Genomic DNA, 24530 nt, shown 5'->3' on the forward strand with positions numbered 1-24530 from the left:
TGAGAGCCAAAGGTGTGTTGGCTCCCCCTGGTGTTGGTGTTCCTTCGTGTGTGTGAGTGTTTAGTGATCACGGGTGCCCTCATTTACTTTGTGGGGATCCCTCTCACCCCTCGTCACCTCCATCCACTGGTAAGCCTCAGCATCCCTTAATTAAGATGTCCCCCTTTATTTCCAGTGTGTATGATGATCTTACTGTGTTTTTTAATGATATTTAATACTTGAAATGAAACATGTGATGAATTGGAACCACCTCTCCTGCCCCTCAGTATTACGAACCTGATGCCTTATTGGTACTTTGAATAATTATTTCCTTGGGTGCAATTCCCAAGGTGGCGTTGTCTGGCTTTTGGTTAAATGTAGATCTTAAATAGGATTTCAAACAAACACTACCACGTGCCGCCACATTAACATTTTATGAGTTTAACCATTTCTACTCAGGTGTGTTTCTGCCAAATCAGAATATGAGCAAGAATACCTGGAATAAGACGAATGAATGCACGAGAGGATAAAGGGAGGCAGGAATGGATGGTGTAGTAGTGAGTTTCCATATAGAAGTGCTCTGTATTATGATCTGTAAACCTTATTGTTGGCTGCGCCTGACAACACATGAAGTCAAGTTACAGAACACTGTCCATATTTAGAAGATGCAGAAGAGGATCATACCTTTGACACTTGGAAAAGCCAGTTCAGTCATTGCTCCTGGGTCTGGTCGTCCGCTGACTAACCACCTGCCAATCTCACTTCTTTCTGTCTCTTTGTATTTTCTCCAAATGAATTTCCGTGCATCTTGTTTGGTCACTAATATATGCCTGTGTATGTTTGCTGTATAATTGAATGGAATATTTATGTAAAGTGTCAAAGTGTTTAGAAAAGCTAAATATAATGTGGATAAAAAAACATGTGGATGTACATTACCTGGCAGAGAGAGAAGGAAGACAACAAATCCACTCGCTGTTAAACTCATAGCTGCTGCTCTCGTCTCCGTGTGGCTTCAGTGACAAAATAACAAAGAAGTTGATTGATGTCCACAAGAAAACCCTTCTACATTAAAACAAAGGGAGCTCTCACGAACCTTAACGTCCCTCTGGGGGCTTGAAGGTAGAAAGGAGACAGAAAGCAGGGGGTTTAAAACACCACTTCCTTCCTCTTCACATTATTGCTTTACATGGTTTGTAGTTCTGCAGAAAGAGAGCAGTTTGTGGTAAACAGAGCACCTCTCCTCACTGACAAGAGAACACACATCCTAATACTAACTACTAATGCAAATTAACATCACTTGATATTATAATGAAACTGCCTGGACTCCATGACTTGAAGAATGCATGCAATAATAATGTGTGCAAAAAAACTACAACATGCTGAAGGTTAGCTATCAGCATTTCTGTCTGTGAAGAGCACGACTGTTGCTGTGCTCACACACTTCACTCACTCACACACTTCACTCACACTTCACTCACTCACACACTTCACTCACACACTTCACTCACTCACACTTCACTCACTCACACACTTCACTCACTCACACACTTCACTCACTCACTCACACACTTCCCTCACTCACACACTTCACTCACTCACACACTTCACTCACTCACACACTTCCCTCACTCACACACTTCACTCACTCACACACTTCACTCATTCACACACTTCACTTACTCACACACTTCACTCACTCACACACTTCACTCACACACTTCTCTCACTCACACACTCACTCACACACTTCACTCACTCACACACTCTCTCACTCACACACTTCACTCACACACACACTTCACTCACTCACACACTTCACTCACACTTCACTCACTCACACACTTCACTCACACACTTCTCTCACTCACACACTTCACTCACACACTTCACTTACTCACACACTTCACTCACTCACACACTTCACTCATTCACACACTTCACTTACTCACACACTTCACTCACTCACACACTTCACTCACACACTTCTCTCACTCACACACTTCACTCACACACTTCACTCACTCACACCCCTCACTCACACACTTCACTCACTCACACACTCACTCACTCACACACTTCCCTCACTCCACACACTTCAACTCCTCACACACTTCACTCATTCACACACTTCACTCACTCACTACACTTCACTACTCACACACTCACTCACCACACATTCACTCACACCACACTCACTCACTCACCACGTCACTACCTCACACACTTCCCTCACTCACACACTTCACTCACTCACACACTTCACTCATTCACACACTTCACTTACTCACACACTTCACTCACTCACACACTTCACTCACTCACACACTTCACTCACTCATACACTTCTCTCACTCACACACTTCACTCACACACTTCACTCACACACTTCACTCACTCACACACTTCACTCACTCACACACTTCACTCACACACTTCACTCACACACTTCTCTCACACACTTCACTCACACACTTCTCTCACTCACTCACACACTTCACTCTCACACTTCACTCACTCACACACTTCACTCACTCACACACTTCACTCACTCACAGACTTCACTCACTCACAGACTTCACTCACACACTTCACTCACACACTCACTCACACACTTCACTCACACACTTCTCTCGCTCACACACTTCTCTCGCTCACACACTTCACTCACTCACACACTTCACTCACACACTTCACTCACACACTTCACTCACACACTTCTCTCACTCACTCACACACTTCTCTCACTCACACACTTCACTCACTCACACACTTCACTCACTCACACACTTCACTCATTCACACACTTCACTTACTCACACACTTCACTCACTCACACACTTCACTCATTCACACACTTCACTTACTCACACACTTCACTCACTCACACACTTCACTCACGCACACACTTCACTCACTCACACACTTCTCTCACTCACACACTTCACTCACACACTTCACTCACACACTTCACTCACTCACACACTTCACTCACTCACACACTTCACTCACACACTTCACTCACACACTTCACTCACACACTTCTCTCACTCACTCACTCACACACTTCACTCACACACTTCACTCACTCACACACTTCACTCACTCACAGACTTCACTCACTCACAGACTTCACTCACACACTTCACTCACACACTTCACTCACACACTTCACTCAAACACTTCACTCACAGACTTCTCTCGCTCACACACTTCACTCACTCACACACTTCACTCACACACTTCACTCACACACTTCACTCACACACTTCTCTCACTCACTCACACACTTCTCTCACTCACACACTTCACTCACTCATACACTTCTCTCTCACACACTTCTCTCACTCACACACTTCACTCACACACTTCACTCACACACTTCTCTCACTCACTCACACACTTCTCTCACTCACACACTTCACTCACACACTTCTCTCACTCACTCACACACTTCACTCACACACTTCACTCACACACTTCACTCACTCACATACTTCTTTCACTCACACACTTCACTCACACACTTCTCTCACTCACTCACTCACACACTTCTCTCACTCACTCACTCACTCACATACTTCTCTCACTCACACACTTCACTCACACACTTCTCTCACTCACTCACACACTTCACTCACTCACACACTTCTCTCACACACTTCACTCACACACTTCTCTCACTCACTCACACACTTCACTCACACACTCACTCACACACTTTCCTTCACTCACTCACATACTTCTCTCACTCACACACTTCACTCACACACTTCTCTCACTCACTCACTCACACACTTCTCTCACTCACTCACTCACTCACATACTTCTCTCACTCACACACTTCACTCACACACTTCTCTCACTTCACGCTACACACGTTCACTCACTCACACACTTCACTCACACACTTCACGCACCACACTTCACTCACACACTTCACCTCACACACTCACTCACTCACACACTTCACTCACTCACACACTTCACCTCACACACTTCACTCACACACTTCTCTCCTCACTCACACACTTCACTCACTCACACACTTCACTCACACCTGCACCTCACATACTTCTCTCACTCACAACACTTCACTCGCTTCACATATCTTCTCTCACTCACACACTTCACTCACACACTTCTCTCACTCACTCACACACTTCACTCACTCACACACTTCACTCACACACTTCACTCACACACTTCACTCACTCATACACTTCTCTCACTCACACACTTCACTCACTCACACACTTCACTCACACACTTCACTCACACACTTCACTCACACACTTCTCTCACTCAGTGTGTCAGCCTTCACTGTGTTCTTTATACCTTCTGATGTATCCTCACAAACTCTGCAGCTTGTTTAGTTTAATATTGTTTCCAGTGTTTTTATTTCAAGTGAACACGTGCAATTATTCTATTTAGAAATGACAGATTAGTGACACTAATGCTATCATTAGCATTAGTGTGGACGAGAGTTATGGACATTTCAACCTTTATTGATGAACTCAAACCAGAACAGAACGAGAGAAAGGTAAACACATGAAGTACAGAGCAAAAGACTAGGGTCAGAATAACAGGTGTAACAACAAAGCAAAATAGATAAATGCAACAAGTTGTGATGGTTATGAACTTAAAGAGTAACAAAGAAATTAACTATTTTAATTGGTGATAATGGAACTTTTATATTTACATAAAAAGATGTCAGAATAAGAATGTGTGAACATTAAGGCCGTACACACACCAAAGATAAATGCGCTTTACAGGCTCTTGGTAATGGTTTTCCATCAGTGAAATACGGCTCTTTACTGACACCTAGTGGCAGCAGAATGAAACTGCAACTACATCAGCAACACATGTTCCTCTGATATCCCAATGTGCTTTTCAAAAACAACATGTATTTTGGAATGGATAAAAAAGTACACAAACAAGTAGTTGTTGATATTTCAGTGTAGACAAGAAGAGGAACATTGTAAAGAAATATTATTTGAATAAAGTTGATAAATGTACAAACAGTGGAAATTGGTTTGTTATCAGTAAATTATAACTCTTTAGTAATATCTACATTTTCCAACAAGCCAGCAGTTAGGGATCAGATCCCTTGTTGCAACATCTCTACATTTTGTAATTTTTTTGCGGCAAAAATCATGTTACACAAGAAATATTAACAATTCAGTACATTAAGCTGTGAAATACTTAACAAAATCTTTACATTTGAGCCATTCAGATTAATAAAAACTAGGCTGAAAACTCATCGCCTCATTCTTATATGAATAATGTTCCTGCTCACCTCGGGGCAGCACTGCTGAACTTGACGGCAGCGTACTCTGAGACTTCCTGTTGCTCCGTGTGTCTGAGGGGCTGAGCTGCTCTCATGTTGGAGTAAAGAGGGTCTGCCTGGTTGTTGGAGAAGTGAACGCTGGCATACTGAAGGTCATCCTGCTGCTCCGGCTGATCAGGTACACACTGCAGGGAGGAAAACACTTTAAACTACACATTTTCACATCAATAGATATTTCATTTACAGAGGAATGGATCCAGGACAGAAAAGGCCAAAGCAACAGCAGCTGTGGTAATGATGGGAAAATATCCCTGCTTTATCAACATGATGCTTTATGACAGAACAGATTAAAGGATAAAAGATAGGAAAACTTCTGGATGAACTTGAAATGTACTCATGTCTAAGAGGAGAATCAAAGAGATTGTGATAGAAATTAACTTTTTCTAGAAGGATGTAAAAAGAGCAGCAAGAGGTCCTTCTCTGTCAGATGAATTTTCTATAAGCACTTAAAGACCATGAAAATGTATACAGTAATATCTAACAAGGTCTTCAAGTGAGCTTATGTTTCATGGAGTGAAAATCTAAACTGTACATGGAGTGAAATGTGATGTTTTTAGGCTCTCTGTTTTAAATAGACTTCATTGTCTCTGTCAGCAGGATAGTTATTAACCAAGACACTGATGAGGATTTTTAAAAGTTATTTATTATGTGGAATTTTAAAAAACAATTTGACGAGACTTTTGTAATATCAACAAATCTGCATATAACAAATAAGCATGTACAGTAATATAGAGCACCTGACCATCGGCTGGTCTTAACGATAAATCATGTTTGACACCTCGACATGATTCACTTCAAGCTGCCAGCAGCTCATTCTTCTAAACCTACAAGCTGCTGCTACTGAAAACTGACAATACAAGCTTTAAGAGTTGAACGTGAATATATCCACTTTGCACACATCCTGCACAGCCTCGCTCTCCACAGGGACATTTCAACGTCCTTCTTCTTTGTTTCCATCAGGTGAGCGTCTGAAGAAAATCACAGAAACTTTGTGTAAAGTTACAGCTGGAACTGTGACTCTAAATGTGGAGTGGGCCTGTTTGATCTGATGCAGGAGGCTCTAACCTGACTGGACTTCACACCAGGTCTTCCTGCTCCTCTGTGTCTTCTGTCTGTGCTGCAGTGTGTGAGACGTTCTGATACACAGGATCAGAGTCCAACTGATGAAGAGAGAGAAGACAAAATTAGACCCTCGTTCATGAAACCCGCATATACTTTAAGATTTTATAAAACATTTTTCACGTTTTAAGCTGTTAAGCCCCAAGCTTGTTTTTCAGGTCTCAGGCTCGAAAATGACATTCCCAGAACAAATGACCATATCTTCTCTTCTAAAAGGGTTAAGTTAATAATCTTTATTCTCAAAGTAATGATAAACCTGTGAGTTGGATGTAGAAAAGTCAGAATCAATATAGATGTTTTTTTTTTTAAAGAAAATTCAGATTGAACATAGTAAAAAACTGTAAATGATAGTGTCCGTCCAAAAATAATTTTTTACTTATAGTGGAAACGACCCTTGGATGATGGTAAGGTAGACTAAAAGCTGTAGGAATCCGAAGTACAACATATAATAAGTACCCTGTATCAAGATTGATGCAAAACAAGTGACATTTGACCTTTTTAAGAGAGGTTTAGCAAAATAAACTCCACCTCTGGGGTGATTTGGGTGGAAATGGGCGTTTTTGCCGCTTCTCTGGAACCCATTGGTCGATTTTGGTGATTGACATCTCTTTTGAACCGTTAGAGCCAATAGAATCGAAGGGGAATTTCCACATACACACACACGTTACCAAAAAAAAGTGGGGGCTTCGCGCATGCAGTTTTGCCCAGAGCGAACCTATCTCACGCTCTGACATCTGAAAATGGAAAACTAGGTTTATTGCTCATGGATTATCAGAAATCATTTCAAAGTGACACAGACACATTGGATTAACATATGGATTAACCTTCAGCAGCGTTTTAACGTTTTAATGCCATTGAAGACAACTTTTGATTAGACAACGACAAAGGTAGGCCATATTGCCGTTTTAGCTACCTAGCGCCAAGTGTTGTGATGTCTGTTTATAAATTTGCGAGTTCTTATCATGGAGTGATGATATATATACCTATCGATTCTGTGTCTTCTCACGATGCTAATCGATATGTTGGATGTGCAGCTACGATAAGTAATAAGGGTGTTATGAGTGAGTTTCTGTGCAACAGCTGTTTTTTCGCTCGTGGCTAATTCAGAGGCTGAGCGTTAGCTAAAATGATCAGTTAGCTGAATTTCTTCCCGTTACATGGATATGAAACATTCATAGTTTATCAAATATTAAGAAGCCCTCAGATGCCGTTTCCTGCAGATGACGCGTTTTTCCGCCCGCCGGCGGGGGGATGGGGTTCAACAGGTTAAAGTTGATGCCAATTATTTCTTGGCTAAATTCATTCCTGGTTTCAACTCAGGAAGTTGTCTTTAATCACAAGTTCTCTCCTCATTGCATTTATGAGCCACAGTATAGCTTTGACGAAGGGGAAATGTTGTCAATAGGTCTGCTCTCTCTCACCTCTATCTCTTCAGGTTCATGAGCTTCAGTGGTGGAGCGCAGAGCTTTCTTCTTCCTGGATTAAGGACAACAACAAATAGAGATTTTATTTCATAACAGTAAACTAAAAGATGTAAGAAGGATGTTTAAAGGTAGGGTAGGTAAGTTTGAGAAACCGGCTCGAGATACACTTTTTGTTATATTCCATGGAATGCTCTTAACATCCCGATAGCAATGAATATCTTAACCTCTTAAGCCCTGAGCCTGTTTTTCAGGTCTCAGGCTCGAAAATGACATTCCCAGAACAAATGACCATATCTTCCCTTCTAAAAGGGTTAAATTAATAATATTTATTCTCAAAGTAATGATAAACCTGTGAGTTGGATGTAGAAAAGTCAGAATCAATATAGATGTTTTTTATTTTAAAGAAAATTCAGATTTTACATAGTAAAAAACTGTAAATTATAGTGTCCGTCCAAAAATTATTTTTTACTTATAGTGCAAACTACCCTTGGATGATGGGTTAGTAGACTAAAAGCTTTAGGAATCCAAAGTACAACATATAATAAGTACCCTGTATCAAGATTGATGCAAAACAAGTGACATTTGACCTTTTTAGAGAGATTTAGCCAAAAGAACCCACTTCTGGGGTCATTTGGGTGGATTTGACCTATCTCTGGCCCCCGTTGCTCAATTTTGATGAATAAAATCTTTTTATAACCGCTAGAGCCAATGGAATCGAGGGAAAGTTATATACACACCAAAACGTTAACAAATAAGGAGTGAGAGTGACGCGTTACCAAAACCGGAAGCTGCATACAGATGAAGCGTCTTATTTTGGACAGTTTAAAATGCGAGGGTCGTGATCGGTTTGTGCACGTTCCGTGATGGCCGGCCGGCCCCCAGTCAGACTTGATACCGCCCCCATGATAAATACATTTAATTATTGTGAAGCCAGCTGCAATGGATCATTGATCCACCAGGGGGTGCAGTGGGGTTCCACACTGGAGTCATGTGAAATCAACTTCTCTGTTGTTAATAATGTTGTTTAGTCGGAAAAAACGAACGAGCCGGCTCTCCCGATTTTTAATCCTAATTTAATCATCATCATTGATGTTTATGTTCGCCGAATTGACATGAAATCACTGACAAATATGAATATTCTGTATTCAACTTCATTGAAACGATCAGGATGGGTGTTATTTTTCCCCACAATGACCAAGTCGCTGCAAATGATCCCATGTATTATGTACATGTACATGGCCACATTCTCAACAAAGTTACGTAACGAAACATTCTGTATTCCTTGCTTACTTTTTATTTAATGCTTTATAACAGCTGGAATAGTTCGTTTAGAACAGGCACCTCACTCGCAATCTGCTCCTCCGCAACGCCTACCACCTACCTCCGGCTGAAATTATGAATGTACAGTAAGGCATAGTAATCATAGATAACACGGCAGGCTCCGTTACAGTTTGTTTTCATCTGATTTCAAATATTTCAAATGTCTGAAGTTAATAAATACATTCTCAGTGTTCAAGTCAATAATAGTCATATAAGAAAAGTACTGATCTAATAACAGAGATTTTATAAGGACTTTTCAATGTTCGACATCGCTCATGTGAAATACAGTAAACTGGATGTTGTGGTGCCGAGAGGCGGGGTATCAAAAGTACAAGCTAAACTTTTATTTAGCATCTGAACACACTTGTAAACAACGTGATGCCCGGAAAGCGAAGACCCGGCGGAAACAGCTGGTCTGGTTCACTAAAATGTCCGTGTACAGTATATCTGGTACTAATGTATAGCGGATCTTTGTTAAGATCCATATGTCAGTAGAGATGGGATGGCAGAAGGTGCTATATATATATATATATAATTCCAAAGCTGGTAAAGACCTTTCAAATTTAGCAATAATAGTCATATAAGAAAAGTACTGATTTGTTCTTGAATCAACTTTTTTATGGAAAATGTTTTATGTAATTTTATTTCATTTTAAATAAAATGAAAGACATTCACAGTTAATGTAATTAGATATACATTATTAATGCCATACATTTTTAAATGTAATTAGATATACATTATTAATGCCATACATTTTTGCATAAATATTTATTCAGTATGATAGCTGTCTAACAGAAGTTAAATCCATTTCTCACTTATTCTGACAATGTACTTAACCCCAAATAAAAGAACCCAATAAAAATAGTTGTTAAATAATAGTGAAGTCACGTTGTAATAACAATAACTCATCTCTCTCGGTTTTTTTTGTTTTCTTTGTGTGCTTTGCCAAAAGCCACTGTGTCAAGTGTCCTAGTTGGGTTACCGTAACGAACAGCAGCCGGCTCTCGATTTTTAATCCTAATTTAATCGTTTATGTTCGCCGAATTGACATGAAATCACTGACAAATATGAATATACTGTATTCAACTTCATTAAAATGTTATTAACGTGCCTAAACTCAGTAATTCACTAAAAATTACTGATCCCTCCGCGTCGCGGAGGGATCTTGATCCCTGGGTGTTATTTTTCCCCATAATGACCAAGTCGCTGCAAATTATCCCGCTTATTACATGGCCACATTCTCAACAAAGTAACGACATGACTCCCAATATTAATTAAAATGCTTTTATGGATTTAGAAAATATTTTTATTGATTTAAAACATAGTTCTATGTATTGATTTAAATTTACATGCATCCGCTAAGAAAAATAGTCCGTTGTTACCGTTTTTTAAACAGTCAGAATGAAACGGCAGCTCTCAGCTGTGTGTTCACACTCCTAACTCTGATCTTTCTTTTCCAACAGTTAAGTTAACTGTAGGTTACTCTGAGTGACAAGCTTACAGTTAGTGAAGTAACACTTTTTTTTGTGAGTCACGACCTCGCTGTTTCATTCTAACATAACGCTCCAAATATGACTGTTTCCACTCGGACTTCAATACAGCAACACCATTGTTTGGTTTCCATGGTAGCGTGTCTCTTTAGTAGCGTGCACTCCTTTCCTGTAAATTACAGGTCCAGCCAGGCAAAACAGTAATATGAAATATGAACGTTAGTTTTTAACTGAAATGATCAAATAAAGTCAAAATGTCACAGTGTTTACAAACATTGACCATACCGTTCACCAGCCCCCACCCCACTCTTTGTTTAAAACGAATTGGCCATCGGACTGTGTGTGTCCCAACCCCCCCCTGTGATATCTCTTCACAGGGGGGAGAGAGTTAGACGCTCGTGAATTGTCAACGGGGGGGGGGGGCCTCTCTGCACGGAGGAGCCGCGGAGAAGTGAATCACAGTGATCTGCTATTTTAAAGTAAATTCAACACATATCGACCCTAAATATAGCATATATTAAGAACGAGAAAGTGTTAACATCGTTTTTTGTAAACATATGACCAATGTGCGAGGGTGATGACATCAGAGCATCGTCCTATGGGCTTAGCCCCGGACAGGTACAACAGGTATTCACTCAGAGGGGGGTAGTTATCCATTTACATGTCAAAAAGCAACATACAGTAGGCGGGTGGGGGATGGTGAACGTTTACATTTCTCTACAGCAGTGGTTCCCAAACTTTTTGTGCCCAAGGCACACCAAAGGACAAGTAAAAATCTCAAGGCACACCTATTGTGCGAAATAGCCCTTATAACACGTGTTATCACTCATATCATGTAAAATATCTGTAAATGTGCATAATTATTTACTAATGCCAAATAAAATGTATAGATAGAACAATCAGTGGTTCAAGTTAGTATATTCCTCAGTGTAACATATCCACTAGTTGCAAAGCTTAAACATTTTTATATATTTTTTTATTTTAAGGGAAAGGATGTTTTCACTACTCAGTTTGTCAACTATGTTACGGACAAACTTGATGTCATTACAATCATTTGATTAAGTCCTGCACTTCGAGTAAAATCAAATTTGAAAGGCTCTTGAGTCTATTCTACCATATATCCAAAGATTTTTTAAAGTTTAAAAAATAATTGTATTAAAGTTTTGTTTTTTCATGTGATATGTTCAGCACTGTCATTAAGTTTAGGGATATTTTGTATTATAAAACTACCATACAGGTCATTTTGATAGTTTTAAGAGATGTCATGTAAAACTCCAACCTGTGTAGATATACATTATACTATAAAGCAGGGGTTCCCAACCCCCGGTCCGCGGACCGGTACCGGGCCGCAGAGGTGTTACTGCCGGGCCGCGAAATAGCTGTGAGTTTATCGTAATATTTGCAGAATTATAAATATATAAAAATATTTGATCATAATATTTTTTCAAAAAGTGTTTAATTTTCGCACCTATGCCACCAGTCATATTATTTCATCCAGTAGCTAGTTAATCTTTCACCAGAAAACCGTTGAAAATGGCTTTTATGATGAGGGATTCGGCGGCTCAGCCTTATAAGGTCTCCTCTCGTGCGCACGAGCATGTTACCGGTGCGCCAAGTAGGAAGAGGAGCGCACAGGAGACAACCGTTTGATTGCAGACTGTTATGTTTATGTGGGGAAATGGTGGTGCATACATTATTTGAGATATATTTCAAACTCGGACTTCATTTTAAGGACATGTCGGCCAGGGGTGTAGAGCTATTTGTTTAAGCACCGGATTGGCAAAACAGAAGAGTAAACCAGTCTGCCTTGATCTATGAATTAATGTCCGGGACTCTCGGACCCGCAGCTGCCCGCAGCTGCTTTATAGACGGAAACCCTCCTTCACTTCTTAAAACGGCTGCAGCATCCGGAGGCAGCGGCACGTATACTCCGCTTCTGAGAAGTGCAGCACCAGTATGACTGTGTTTAACTTCATCAGAACAGTTTAAGAGTGACTGCAGGCTGCTACGTGTTAACCACACACACCTATACACACACATCTACACACATCGAACTGCCCGATTACTCCCCCTTTTATTAGTTTTATGAAGGAGATGTCCAGTCAGTCACCAAGGCGCATGATGTGTGTGTGTATGTGCTCTGCTCAGCTCAGCTCTGTGTGTTCGGTGTGTTTGTGTCTGTCCGACACCGGCATTTGTTTTCAAATGTTTATGAACAGTAATTTACACACATATGGCTAACTCCATATATGCGGCTGTTCCCAAAATAAATTAGTTTAATCTTAATCTCGATGTAGTGCTAATGCTGTCGGAGTGCACCGGAACGAACGACACTATCATAATATCTTCTGAAAACAAATGCCAGTGTTCATAATGCGGCTTCTCCTCGTTTTCCCAGCATTCACTGGATTATCCGTAAATCATACAAACAAAACCAAAACGTTAATTTATCTGTTTTCCCGTTTTGGTTTAAAAACTGAATAACGTCGGTTTTTTGGTTTTCCGAAAAACCAAAAAATGACACCGGTTCTTTTTTAAACTTTGTTAATATGTTTTGGATGCATATTGTTCTAGTATCTGTTCAGGCTGTTACATACAATTAGCCTCTGTTGCTACCTGCTGGTGGTGAGTAAATATTAAAATCAGTTAAAATTGACAACCGGTCCGCGATTTTTTTTTAATGTATCTGCCGGTCCTTGGCACAATAAAGGTTGGGAACCCCTGCTATAAAGGATATCAGAAGCACTATTTTAGATATTTTAAATTTGAAAAAATGAGGTGCAACATAGTTGACAATGAAAGTCAAACATTTGACGCAAATAACATAGTTGACTGGACACATTATTAACCATCAGCACTATGTTAATTTCAAGGCAGAAGTGCAAAATTCCATTGATAATGATGTGTAATGACGTCTACATGTCGTACAAATTGTCAACTAGGTTACCTGTCAACTAAGTTACTACAGTTATTACAGTACTGGGTAACTCAGTTGACAGGTAACCTAGTTGACAATTTCCCTATTTTGACCCATCATTTCAATGGTAGGCCTTGCCTGGATGACCACATGTCATTTTCTTGAACAGGTTAACATCACATTTGCACATATAATTGAATTAAAATCATTAAACAATTGTAAACCATAACAATGTACGTAACATTGTTGATTGTCAATGAGTATATTAATTGACCATGTGCTATTATACATAAAATATTGTAAAAATGTAGAGGACAATCACCACAGTGTGTTCAAAATGTCTGCCAAAGAGGAACATGGCATCATGTGATGCTGGTGACATGGTATTGGGACAAACAATTTTTGAGTTAAAGGGGGAAGTTCTGTTAGTAACATAGTTGACAGAACTTTTGCGGACATTCATATATTAATATATTTAAATTATTTAAAGGGGGAAATCAATTAAAAAGATGTTATTATTCTTTAGTATTTAGACTTTTGAAATAAATGAATCATTTTTTAAATTTACTTTAATGGTTTTTATTCATTATTTTGAATCCAAGACACCCTCAACTGAAAAACGGACATAGCAAAAACTGACAATTTAAGAACATCATGACACATTTCAAGCTAAATAAAGCATAGGATGCACATAATGTTTGTGTGATATTATAACATGCTTTCCAATAATAGGCAAAATATGATATTTTTGAAGAAAATAGTTAGAATAATTATAATTATCATCAATGGACATCAATGGACATGGAATGTACCCTAAATTGTAGAATCACTCAGCAGTTACATACACCAAACCTTCCAGTTATATTCCTATCAATATTATGAAGGCTTTTACACAAGGGTTTGGTCATATATAATTCATAGCCTGAATTATATAACATTTTATACCTAAAAACATGGTGAAAATTGATATTTTAGGGCTGTTGACAGTATTTTCTGATTTATGGAGTGATACAAAGAGATATCACTCACTCAATTTCACTTTCCACTATGTCCACCGTTGTTTTTCACAACCAATGGCAGAACTTTATTGAGGCCTGTAATTAGTCAACTACAGGTCTCTTGAGTCAGTCTTTTTCTTCCAAAAAGCTTGTGACAAGATGTTATTGCTCTTGGGGCATTAAAAACAAGATTTTAACTTTAGTTTTTTATATAATATCTGCATTTTCTATTGTGAAAAACTAAGTCTTAGTTATTTAATATATAGCGCCATCTCCTGGTTAAACCCTGAAATTGGAGAATAGTGGGAGGGCCTAACATTCCTGAATACTGGTCTTTGGCAGGCAACTGGCTGGCAGTCGGCAGGAAGCTGTATGCTGGGGTCCAAAATAAGAGGCTCCATCTGTACACTCTGGTGGCTACCATTAGCAGCTAACTTTTCCGCTCCGATTTTTACATAAAAAATGGAATTATGGATTATAAATAATTTTTTCAAAGGCACAGGTACATTACCAACCTATGGATCAACAGTTGTAGCATTTTCGTTTTAATGCCATTGAACACGTCTTTTGACCTAATTGACAGCTACGGTGAGACGATCTGCCGTAAATGCTCCGTAAAGGTACGTGTTGTGATGTCTGTGTTTGCTTCCCCTGTCGCAAGTTCGGATCGCTCAGTGATGATACTATACCTTAATAATATGTGGAGTCTCAGCTTTAATCGGCTATATTGTATGTGCAGCTACGATAAGTAATAAGGGTATTTTTATCTTGAATTATGTGCCGCAGTGCGTTCGAATTTTTTCGCTCAGGGGTCATTTAGACGCTTCTTATGAGACTTGTGTTTTGTTTTGGTAAAAATGGTTCATATCTTCAGTTAGCTGAGATTATTCCCGTTAATCTGGTGCTACACATTAATAGTTTCATAAATGTTAAGAAGCCCTGAGACATTATCTCGAAAAAAAAATGGTGGGAGGGGTCCAATGGGGAGACCGCCGTGCTTAAGAGGTTAACCTGTTAAGCACCTAGCCTGTTTTTCATGTTTCAGGCTCGAAAATGACATGCCCAAAACAAATGACTACAACTTAACTTCTAAAAGGGTTATATGAATAATTTCTTTTATCAAAGCAAGGTTACATCTGTGAGTTGGATGTAGAAGTGTCAGAATCAATATAAATGTTTTTTATTTTAAAGAAAATTCAGATTTGACATAGTAAAAAACTGTAAATTATAGTGTCCGTCCAAAAATTATTTTTTACAGATAGTGAAAACTACCCTTGGATGATGGGTTAGTAGACTAAAAGCTTTAGGAATCCAAAGTACAACATATAATAAGTACCCTGTATCAAGATTGATGCAAAACAAGTGAAATTTGACCTTTTTAGAGAGATTTAGCCAAAAAACCCCACTTCTGGGGTCATTTGGGTGGATTTGACCTATCTCTGCCCCCCCTTGCTCGATTTTGATCGTTGACACACCTTTCTGACCGTTAGAGCCAATAGAATCGAAGGGGGAGGCCCACATACACACTCATTGTAAAGAGAAAAGGTGGGGGCTGCGCGTCTGGAAATGAAAGCAGATTGGGAGAATTTCTCCTTCTGGAGTTTGGAAACTAAAAAGCAGTTTTATTGCTTATGGATTATCATAAATCATTTCAAAGAGGGCACAGATACATTGGATGAACCTATGGATTAACTGCAGCATCGTTTTTTTATCGTTTTAATGCCATTGAAGACCAGTTTTGACCAAGGTAAGCCATGTTAGCGTTTCTAGCTACTTAGCTCCACATGTTATGATGTACGCTTTCGTTTATAGCGTCGCAAATGTTTATCACTGAGTGTTGAGGTGGGCACCACTAGATTCAGTGTCTCCAGGACACCAAAAACGAGTGGTTGGTTGTGCATCTAGGATAAGTAATAAGGGAGTTATTGTGAGTTTAAGTGCCGTTTTAGGTTACATTTTTTCGCTCGTGGCTAATTCAGAGGCTGAGTGCTAGCATTGTGGGGTTTTTTTTGAAAAAAAAAAATTAAAAAGATCAGTTAGCTGAGTTTCTTCCCGTTACATGGATATAAAACATTCATAGTTTTATTCAATATTAAGATTCCTTAGACGTTGTTTCCTGCAAATGACGCGTTTATCCGCCCGGTACCGGGCGGGCCGTGCGTAACAGGTTAAGTGCTTTGACAAAAAATCCATAAAAAAATGTCATCTGTGGAAGCCGTAGTACTGTAAAAAGCACGACCAATCATTTTAGCCGGCCCGGCTAAAATAACTGGATGGCCTACCTGCCTGTCAGCCTTCCATCTGTGCACAAACTTATCTCGTGCCCTCATTGGTTATGTGCGCGTTCGTGTGTGTTGGAGGAGGGGCTTTGTAAGGAAGTGGCAGATTTTTTCCGGCTGTGTATTTTCAAATTCTAGCGATCTCGAGCTGGTTTCTCCAAAATTACCTACCCCACCTTTAAACTGATGAATTTATATTGTTGTACCTCGTCCAGAGACTCAGGAGAAACACAGGAATCAGAATCAAGACCCCCAGAGCTGTCCTGATGATATTCACTATCATTGTTGAACTCCCTAGAAACATGAATACATATGTGATACTTCTAACTATTGATAAATCACATGTGTGATACACCTCTGACACCATGGAGGTTCCTCCCTGAACAGTAACATTTAGAATATGCTTGGGTTGCTTCATATTACAAAGTGAATCAGGTCTGGTGAATGTGGAGAACTTACCTGTTCCAACACTCAGATGAAAGGTGGAGTTTCTACGTCCTAACTTGTTATGGGCTACACAGGAATAACTCCCACTGTGTTCAGCTCTGAAGTCAGTGATGTTGAAGATCTGTCCTGAAGCTTTTGGAGAGTCTTCATCCTCCTTGTACCAGGTGTAGTTAGCTGCTGGGTTAGCATCACTGCTACAGGTCAGAGTCACTGAACTGCCCTCCTCTATCTCAGCAGAGGGACTCACTGACACAGAGGGAGGCTTTGGACCATCTGGAGGAAATACAATAAATCAACAAAAATGGATAAAAATACACTATGTAGAAATGTGTATTGAAAAGAGAAATAGTTATCTCTGTGGGAATCTGGAATTTGGAGGGTTTTTTTCCACAGAAATAGAGCTGAAGAAAACAATTATGTTGTGTATATACAGTATATCAATTTCTGTATTACTGATGGCAGGAATACCCTGAACATACGTGCATATTTGGGAGCCAAATTTAGATAAAACCTCATTTTCATCATCTACTGAAGCTGCTCTCCATCTCATTGACCTACAGCAGCAGACTGTGAACAAAGTTGTCATTAGTTGCATGATGCTTTTTAAACCATCTGGGTTTAACTCACATTTCACATCAATAAAGAAGGGATCAGATCTTCTACTCCCCAGCAGATTCTCTGCTGTACAGTAATACTGTCCAGAGTCAGAGGACAGGATGGAGCTGAAGACAAGACGTGGTTTATCACTGAGAGGAGGAAGGTAAGAAGATCCATTCTCCTTGTACCAGGTGTATTCAGCTGCTGGGTTAGCATCACTGCTACAGATCAGAGTCACTGAACTGCCCTCCTTTATCTCAGCAGAGGGACTCACTGACACAGAGGGACGCTTTGGAGCATCTGGAAGAGAAATGTTAAAGATTATATTTTTTTATGACGCATGATTGACTATTTTATCATTTATTTTTAAACTATCCCTAGTCATCTATATTGTAATTTGATCAGGTGTAAAATCAAAGATTTCTGCTTATGGAGAAAGCCACTAAATGTGCTTAATCTTAATATTAATGGCTTCAAAACTCATGCTTCTCTCTGTGAACTGGCTTTAATAGAGCATCTAAGTAAAATAAACTGTACAACATCAAACAGTTAATGCAGCAACAACGTTTTTATACTTCAAAATGTCATTAAAAAAGAACTGTACACATTTGTATTCATAAACAAGTAATTTATGTATGTAACATGTTGGGTTTATTGAAAGCTAAAGTGCTTGTAGGATACTTGTTTTTATCTTTATGGTTGTCTCCACTTATTGTAAGTTGCCCGGATAAAAATGAAACTGATGTAATGTACTTTAGAAGACTCCGGTGAGGTTATGTACAGTATGTCTATAACGTCACTGTATTGTAATGTCAATGTATGTGTGTACAGTAAGAGTAAACTCACACACTGCAGGAGAGGGAAAGTCCTCATATCCCTTCAAAGCACAGGAATAACTGTCTGCCTTGTTCGTTTTTTTTGTATAACGAGTTGTTTCTCCCTGAATTATTTGTCCGTTCTTGTACCAGATGTAGGAAGGATTAGAAGATTGAGGACAACTGCTCTGACAATACAGCCAGTTTGTATCTGATGTGACCTGGAGATCTGGATTTGTGAAGGAACATGAATTTTATTTAAGACAAAAACTCTCAAAACACACGCATATTATTATTTTAACCAAAACATTAATAAATCATTAACATATCATTGAAAATTGTTACTTGAGACGGACAAAGTGACGCCACTCCAACCACCATATTTTCCATCTGGATGGTTTGTTTCAAACCTGAACTTGTACTCAGCTGAGTCGCTCTCTGTCAGGTTTCTGATTCTCAGAGTGCAGGTGTTGTTTTCACCGAGATCCTCTACACGACCTGCATACTCTGAGACTGTTTTCAGATCTACACGTTTACCACCTTTCTTTTTAGTGAACCAGAATGTTTTCTGTACTGTGTTAACACGACCTCTCCATGGAGATGGGAATGTGTAGCTGCATCTTATCTCCACTGTTGATCCTTTCACTGCACAGATCTCAGTAGGAGAGTAAGTCACTCCCCAGCCATCCTGACCCTGAACCACTGTAACACAGAGCACATCAGAAACTAGAATCAAAGTTAATCTATAAATTGTTGAGAAATTGCCTGATCAATACTTTCAACAAAGAATGTAAAAATAAACATTTTACAAACGTTACTGGGATAGAGCAGAAAAACACATGTGAATTCCTTCTTAGGCACTTTAAAACCAATGATACTCTTTGACTTTGTTGTTTCTTAATCAAACCAGGTAGAACAGAAGTCTACGCAAAAAGGGTATGTTCAGTTTGACACGAGATTGGAAAATGCCTTCATATAAATGAACAGTGAATGATTAGCGATCATATTAATTAGAATAGTGTGAGATTCTCTGAACAGTTTCCTCTCTGTTCGCTCTGTGGTCAGGTTGCTGCTGAGGTAAGTGTGAGAAATATCAATGAATGCAGAACACTGAGGTGAGAGCAGCTGCTTTTAACTCAGAGTGTGAATATAACACTGAGGTCAGAGAGGAGAGAAGGAACTAGAAGGGTTTGGTGCAGAGGTATGATCGATAAGAGTTGAGTCAATATGTTATGACTTAGAATAAGAATATCTCTCTAAATCACTTAAACTTAAAGTGGACCTATCATGCTATATTTGAATAATATAGTGTAGGACCATACCTATATAAGGCATATTTATACTTATACCAAACAGATCATGCATTTTAGCCATGCCTCATTTTGCTCAATTTGACAATTTCTAGCTCTGGGCAGATTCAGTGAGAACAGCACCATCTACTGGCCTGGCATATGTACTACAGCGTCTCCAGCGCTTTCGAACGGCAATGGCCGTGGCTGTCTCCTCCTGATTGGTGGAGTTGGCCCAATAGCTGTAGCGCCACCGTCCTGACGTCAGGACAGTGTTCAAATCTGGATCAGTTTTTATCAGATCCGTTGCAGCCCCTTTTTTAGAGATTTGGGTATGGAGGAAAATAGAGAGGGTTGTGTTTTCTGACACTTGGTGAGTTCCCTGGAACACCGGGGACACATATTCATGTAGAAAAGACGTACACAAGTGCATTTTGCATGATAGGTCCCCTTTAATAAAAACAGAGCTGGAGATTCTTTAAGTTGTCTTCAGAAAAAAACAAAGCTAAATGTTTTCACAGAGAGAGGATGGAACAGTTATGCATACACTATATTCTCATTTTAACGCTTGTAAAGGTGATAAGCAAACTGATATTGTATGCAGATGATTGGAGCAAAGGACAGTGGCAACGCACGACAAGATCTTCAGAATATCCATCAAAAAAACTAGTAATGTCTTTGAGTTTCTACAATTCTACACACAAATACATTTAAAATGTTTCTGCTAGGTTTGCCTTTTACACAAATCCATCCCACTTATTCCCACATGTGACCTGATTTTAACAAGTCCCACATTTCCCCAGAATCCCCTCTGTTCATGTGATGAATGTAAGTGTAGATGTACAGTACCTGACACAGAGAGCAGGAAGACAACTAATCCACTCACTGCTGCAGTTAGACTCATAGCTGCTCCTCTCATCTCTGTGAGACTATAAAACATGTCAGATTAAATAATGTTCACAGGAGGTATACAGAATCAATACATCAATAAACTGTTTCTACTTACAGTGAAGGAGGAACCATGTGTTGAAAGATGCCTCTCCTCTGTCACCAATGAGCAGAAGACGGATATCAGGCTGGTTAACAACCACATTTACTTCCTGTTTAGACTATTAATATGCATGATGAGCCAAACCCCAGTAACACCCACTACACAGGAAAGAAATGTTGTTGAAATACAAACTTAAAGAGAGGTTCTTCCTATACCACTGAATCCAGAGAATAGCATTCAAATGAAGAAGAGAATAACAGTACATCTCTATGAGCACTGAGGACGTCACACAGTCTGCAGGTGTAGTAAAGAAACCTGTGAACCATAAGGCAGATTTACTGAACAGGATGATAATAATTATGGCTGTTTTAATATTAAAACCAAAATTAAACCAAACTACAACATGCAGCACAAACTAAAGCTTAGCTATCAGTATTTCTGTCAGTGAAGAGCAGGACTGTTGCTGTGCTGTGGTCACACACTTTGTTCACTCACACACTCACTCACACACTCACTCACTCACACACACACTCACTCACTCACTCACTCACACACTTCACACACTTCACTCACTCACACACTTCACTCAGTGTGACAGGCTGTCTTTCCTGTGTTCATGATCTAATGTTTCTTGACAAACACTGTTTCAATGGGTTTAACTTTTAAAGCAAACACATACAATTCTTCTTTTTTTAAATCATAGGTTAACTTATAGCATTATTATGGACATTATTCACGGCTTATGACATTAGTTTGAATGCAATTTCACCCTTTTTATTAAAGTAAATCAATACAAAACAGAACATGAAAAAGGAAAACAAAGGATATACAAAATAAAGTCGGTAAACACACAAAAGAGAATTATAGTTGACAAGCTCTTGGAAATAGTTTGCTATGAATGAAATACGTCTCTTTACTAAACCCTAGTGGCAGCAGTGTGAAACTGCAACTACATCAGCTAACTTATGTTCCTCTGTAATATCCCAATGTGCTTTTCAATAGCAAACATGTATATTTGTACTTAATTCATGAATATTAATTTGAATATTAAAATAGATTAAAAAAACATAATGCATATATTAACATTCAGGTTGAACCATATAATGTTATCCTGTGGGAGATGCATGTCACTCAATCCAATAGTAGTCAAACGAAAGGTCATCCTTCAAATAATAAAGAGTTATCATTGGTGCGCCACTATTTGAACCAAATGTAAAGACAGTCCATCCAAAGGTTGCAAGTCATAAAAACAAATCACTGAACTGCCTACCCCTAGGGGTACTTTGGAGTACTGCAGTGAGTTTTATTTTTGTATTCTTTATCGGAAAATAAATAGCTATGCATAATTAGAAATATAATGATACTATAATATGTGTTTAAAAAACTCATGTAAATTGAAAAGACTGTATATTCAATATTCAATACTGGTGACCCACTCCAAGTAAAACATAAGATAAAGACTGTTGAATGTATAAACTTAGTGAAGCCGTTTTTAAACATTTTACTGTAAAAGAATCACAGACATTTTAGAACATAAATGCAACGCCTGCTGTGTTTATCTGGATTTGTTGACCGTGCTGTACAATGCAGCTGGATCCTCTTCAGAGTCCTGCCCTCTGGTCCTGAGAGATAAATGAAGTATTTCTTAGAGGTAATAATAATGCAAAAGGAATGAAACGATATATGAACAATGTTCCTGCTCACCTCGGGGCAGCACTGCTGAACTTGACGGCAGCGTACTCCGAGACTTCCTGTTGCTCCGTGTGTCTGAGGGGCCGAGCTGCTCTCATGTTGGAGTCAAGAGGGTCTGCCCGGTTGTTGGAGAAGTGAACGGTGGCATACTGAAGGTCCTCCTGCTGCTCCGGCTGATCAGGTACACACTGCAGGGAGGAAACACTTTCAGCTACACATTTTTACATCAATAGATATTTCATTTACAGAGGAATGGACCCAGGACAGAAAAGGCCAAAGCAACAGCAGCTGTGGTAATGATGGAAAGGACAAAAGGTAGGAACACTTCTGGATGTACAAGGAATTTATTCAAATCAAAGACAAGAAGAGAATCAAAGAGATTCTGTTCGAAATGTACTTTTATAGAAGGATGTCAAAAGAGCAGCAAGTGGTCCTCTTCTGTCAGATACATTTTCTAGAAGCACTTAAAGACCATGAAATACTCCTCAGTATAAATTGAATCTAACATGTTTTATTTTGTAATAGATTACTAACATATGTATCTATTCTCACCTCTTCCCCGTTGTCCGCTCTCTCTTCACTCTCAGAGGAGTCCCTGGAAGCCCTCTTTCTTCTGTTAATGAGAGTTTATTAAAAAACAAATCAAATGTTTTAATTCTGACAAACTGACTTTCATTGATTAAACAAACAACAATTAAGATGATCAGATCTGCTCACCTGATCCACAGGAAGACAGAGAGAGAAATGACAGCCAGGAGAACAACAGAGATTGTTACAGCAGCTGGTAGCTTCCATGATCCTGAGAAACAGTGATCAACAGAGAACAGATAGTTGATACAGCACTGTTTCTCATATACAGTATGGATACTTTGGAGTATAGCAGGGGGTGTGTGAGACTTTATTTTCAACCTTCCTATTCCTAAACTAATGATACTGTAATTTGTTTTTAAAATAATGTAGCACTTGTTCAATGTTCAAGTGCTGAAACAAATGGAAATACATTTATGAGATTGTTAGTTTTGTGATGAACGAGTGTGTATACACAACTCTCACTGAGTACACAGGGAATGACTGCACCCTATACTGAATCTGGACCCTCGGTTTAATTATTTCCTTATGTCAGAGAAAACAACCCCTATCCTGAACCGGAAAATTACATTTGAACACGCACTCCTTTTTCAGCCTCCTACCAAGACAACGTGACTGAAAACAAACAAGCTGATAAGTGTGTAGTAGTGGATGAATGCATAACATGTACCTGTTCCAACACTCAGATGAAAGGTGGAGTTACTACGTCCTAACTTGTTCTGGGCTCCACAGGAATAACTCCCACTGTGTTCAGCTCTGAAGTCAGTGATGTTGAAGATCTGTCCTGAAGCTTTTGGAGAGTCTTCATCCTCCTTGTACCAGGTGTAGTTAGCTGCTGGGTTAGCATCAGTGCTACAGGTCAGAGTCACTGAACTGCCCTCCTCTATCTCAGCAGAGGGACTCACTGACACAGAGGGAGGCTTTGGAGCATCTGGAGATTCAGAGAGACCCGTGTCATTCACATCACTATGTTTTAAATGTTAACATGGCTTTATCAGATGTTGCATTTTGGATATATGGATACATTTGGATAAATCGATACATTTTTAGGTAATTATTGTCAATAAATGTCCTTTAAAAAATCATTTTAAGCATCTTAAAATCACCTGAAGCTAATCAGAGAATTACAGCAGACAGTGAATGAGAAGCTATAGAGCTGAAGAAAGTAGTAAAGATCATAGAAATCTTCTCCAGCAAAAGACTGGAAAGATTAAAGCTTTCAAACAATGTTCCACTCA

The 24530-nt window shown here is 39.2% G+C and overlaps 1 protein-coding gene across 5 annotated transcripts in view; it reads right to left on the bottom strand.

Moving 5' to 3' along the window:
- Positions 1–21079, bottom strand: part of LOC117482045 (B-cell receptor CD22-like) — a 32963-nt gene extending 11884 nt beyond the window's left edge. For 4 of the 5 annotated variants that reach the window (XM_034130019.1, XM_034130017.1, XM_034130015.1 and 1 more), the window contains exon 1: positions 916–1066. Coding sequence is in view for 1 of the 5 variants with exons in the window: in XM_034130018.1 (XP_033985909.1) it covers positions 21028–21044 (17 nt within the window). In the remaining 4 variants the exon portion in view is untranslated. Of the gene's footprint in view, positions 1–915; positions 1067–21027 lie in introns of those variants that run through there. The other variant, XM_034130018.1, reaches the window with a different exon arrangement.
- Positions 21080–24530: the final 3451 nt, after the last annotated feature.

The sequence above is a fragment of the Trematomus bernacchii genome, unplaced genomic scaffold (genome assembly GCF_902827165.1).
Source record: "Trematomus bernacchii unplaced genomic scaffold, fTreBer1.1, whole genome shotgun sequence".
Classification (NCBI taxonomy): domain Eukaryota; kingdom Metazoa; phylum Chordata; class Actinopteri; order Perciformes; family Nototheniidae; genus Trematomus; species Trematomus bernacchii.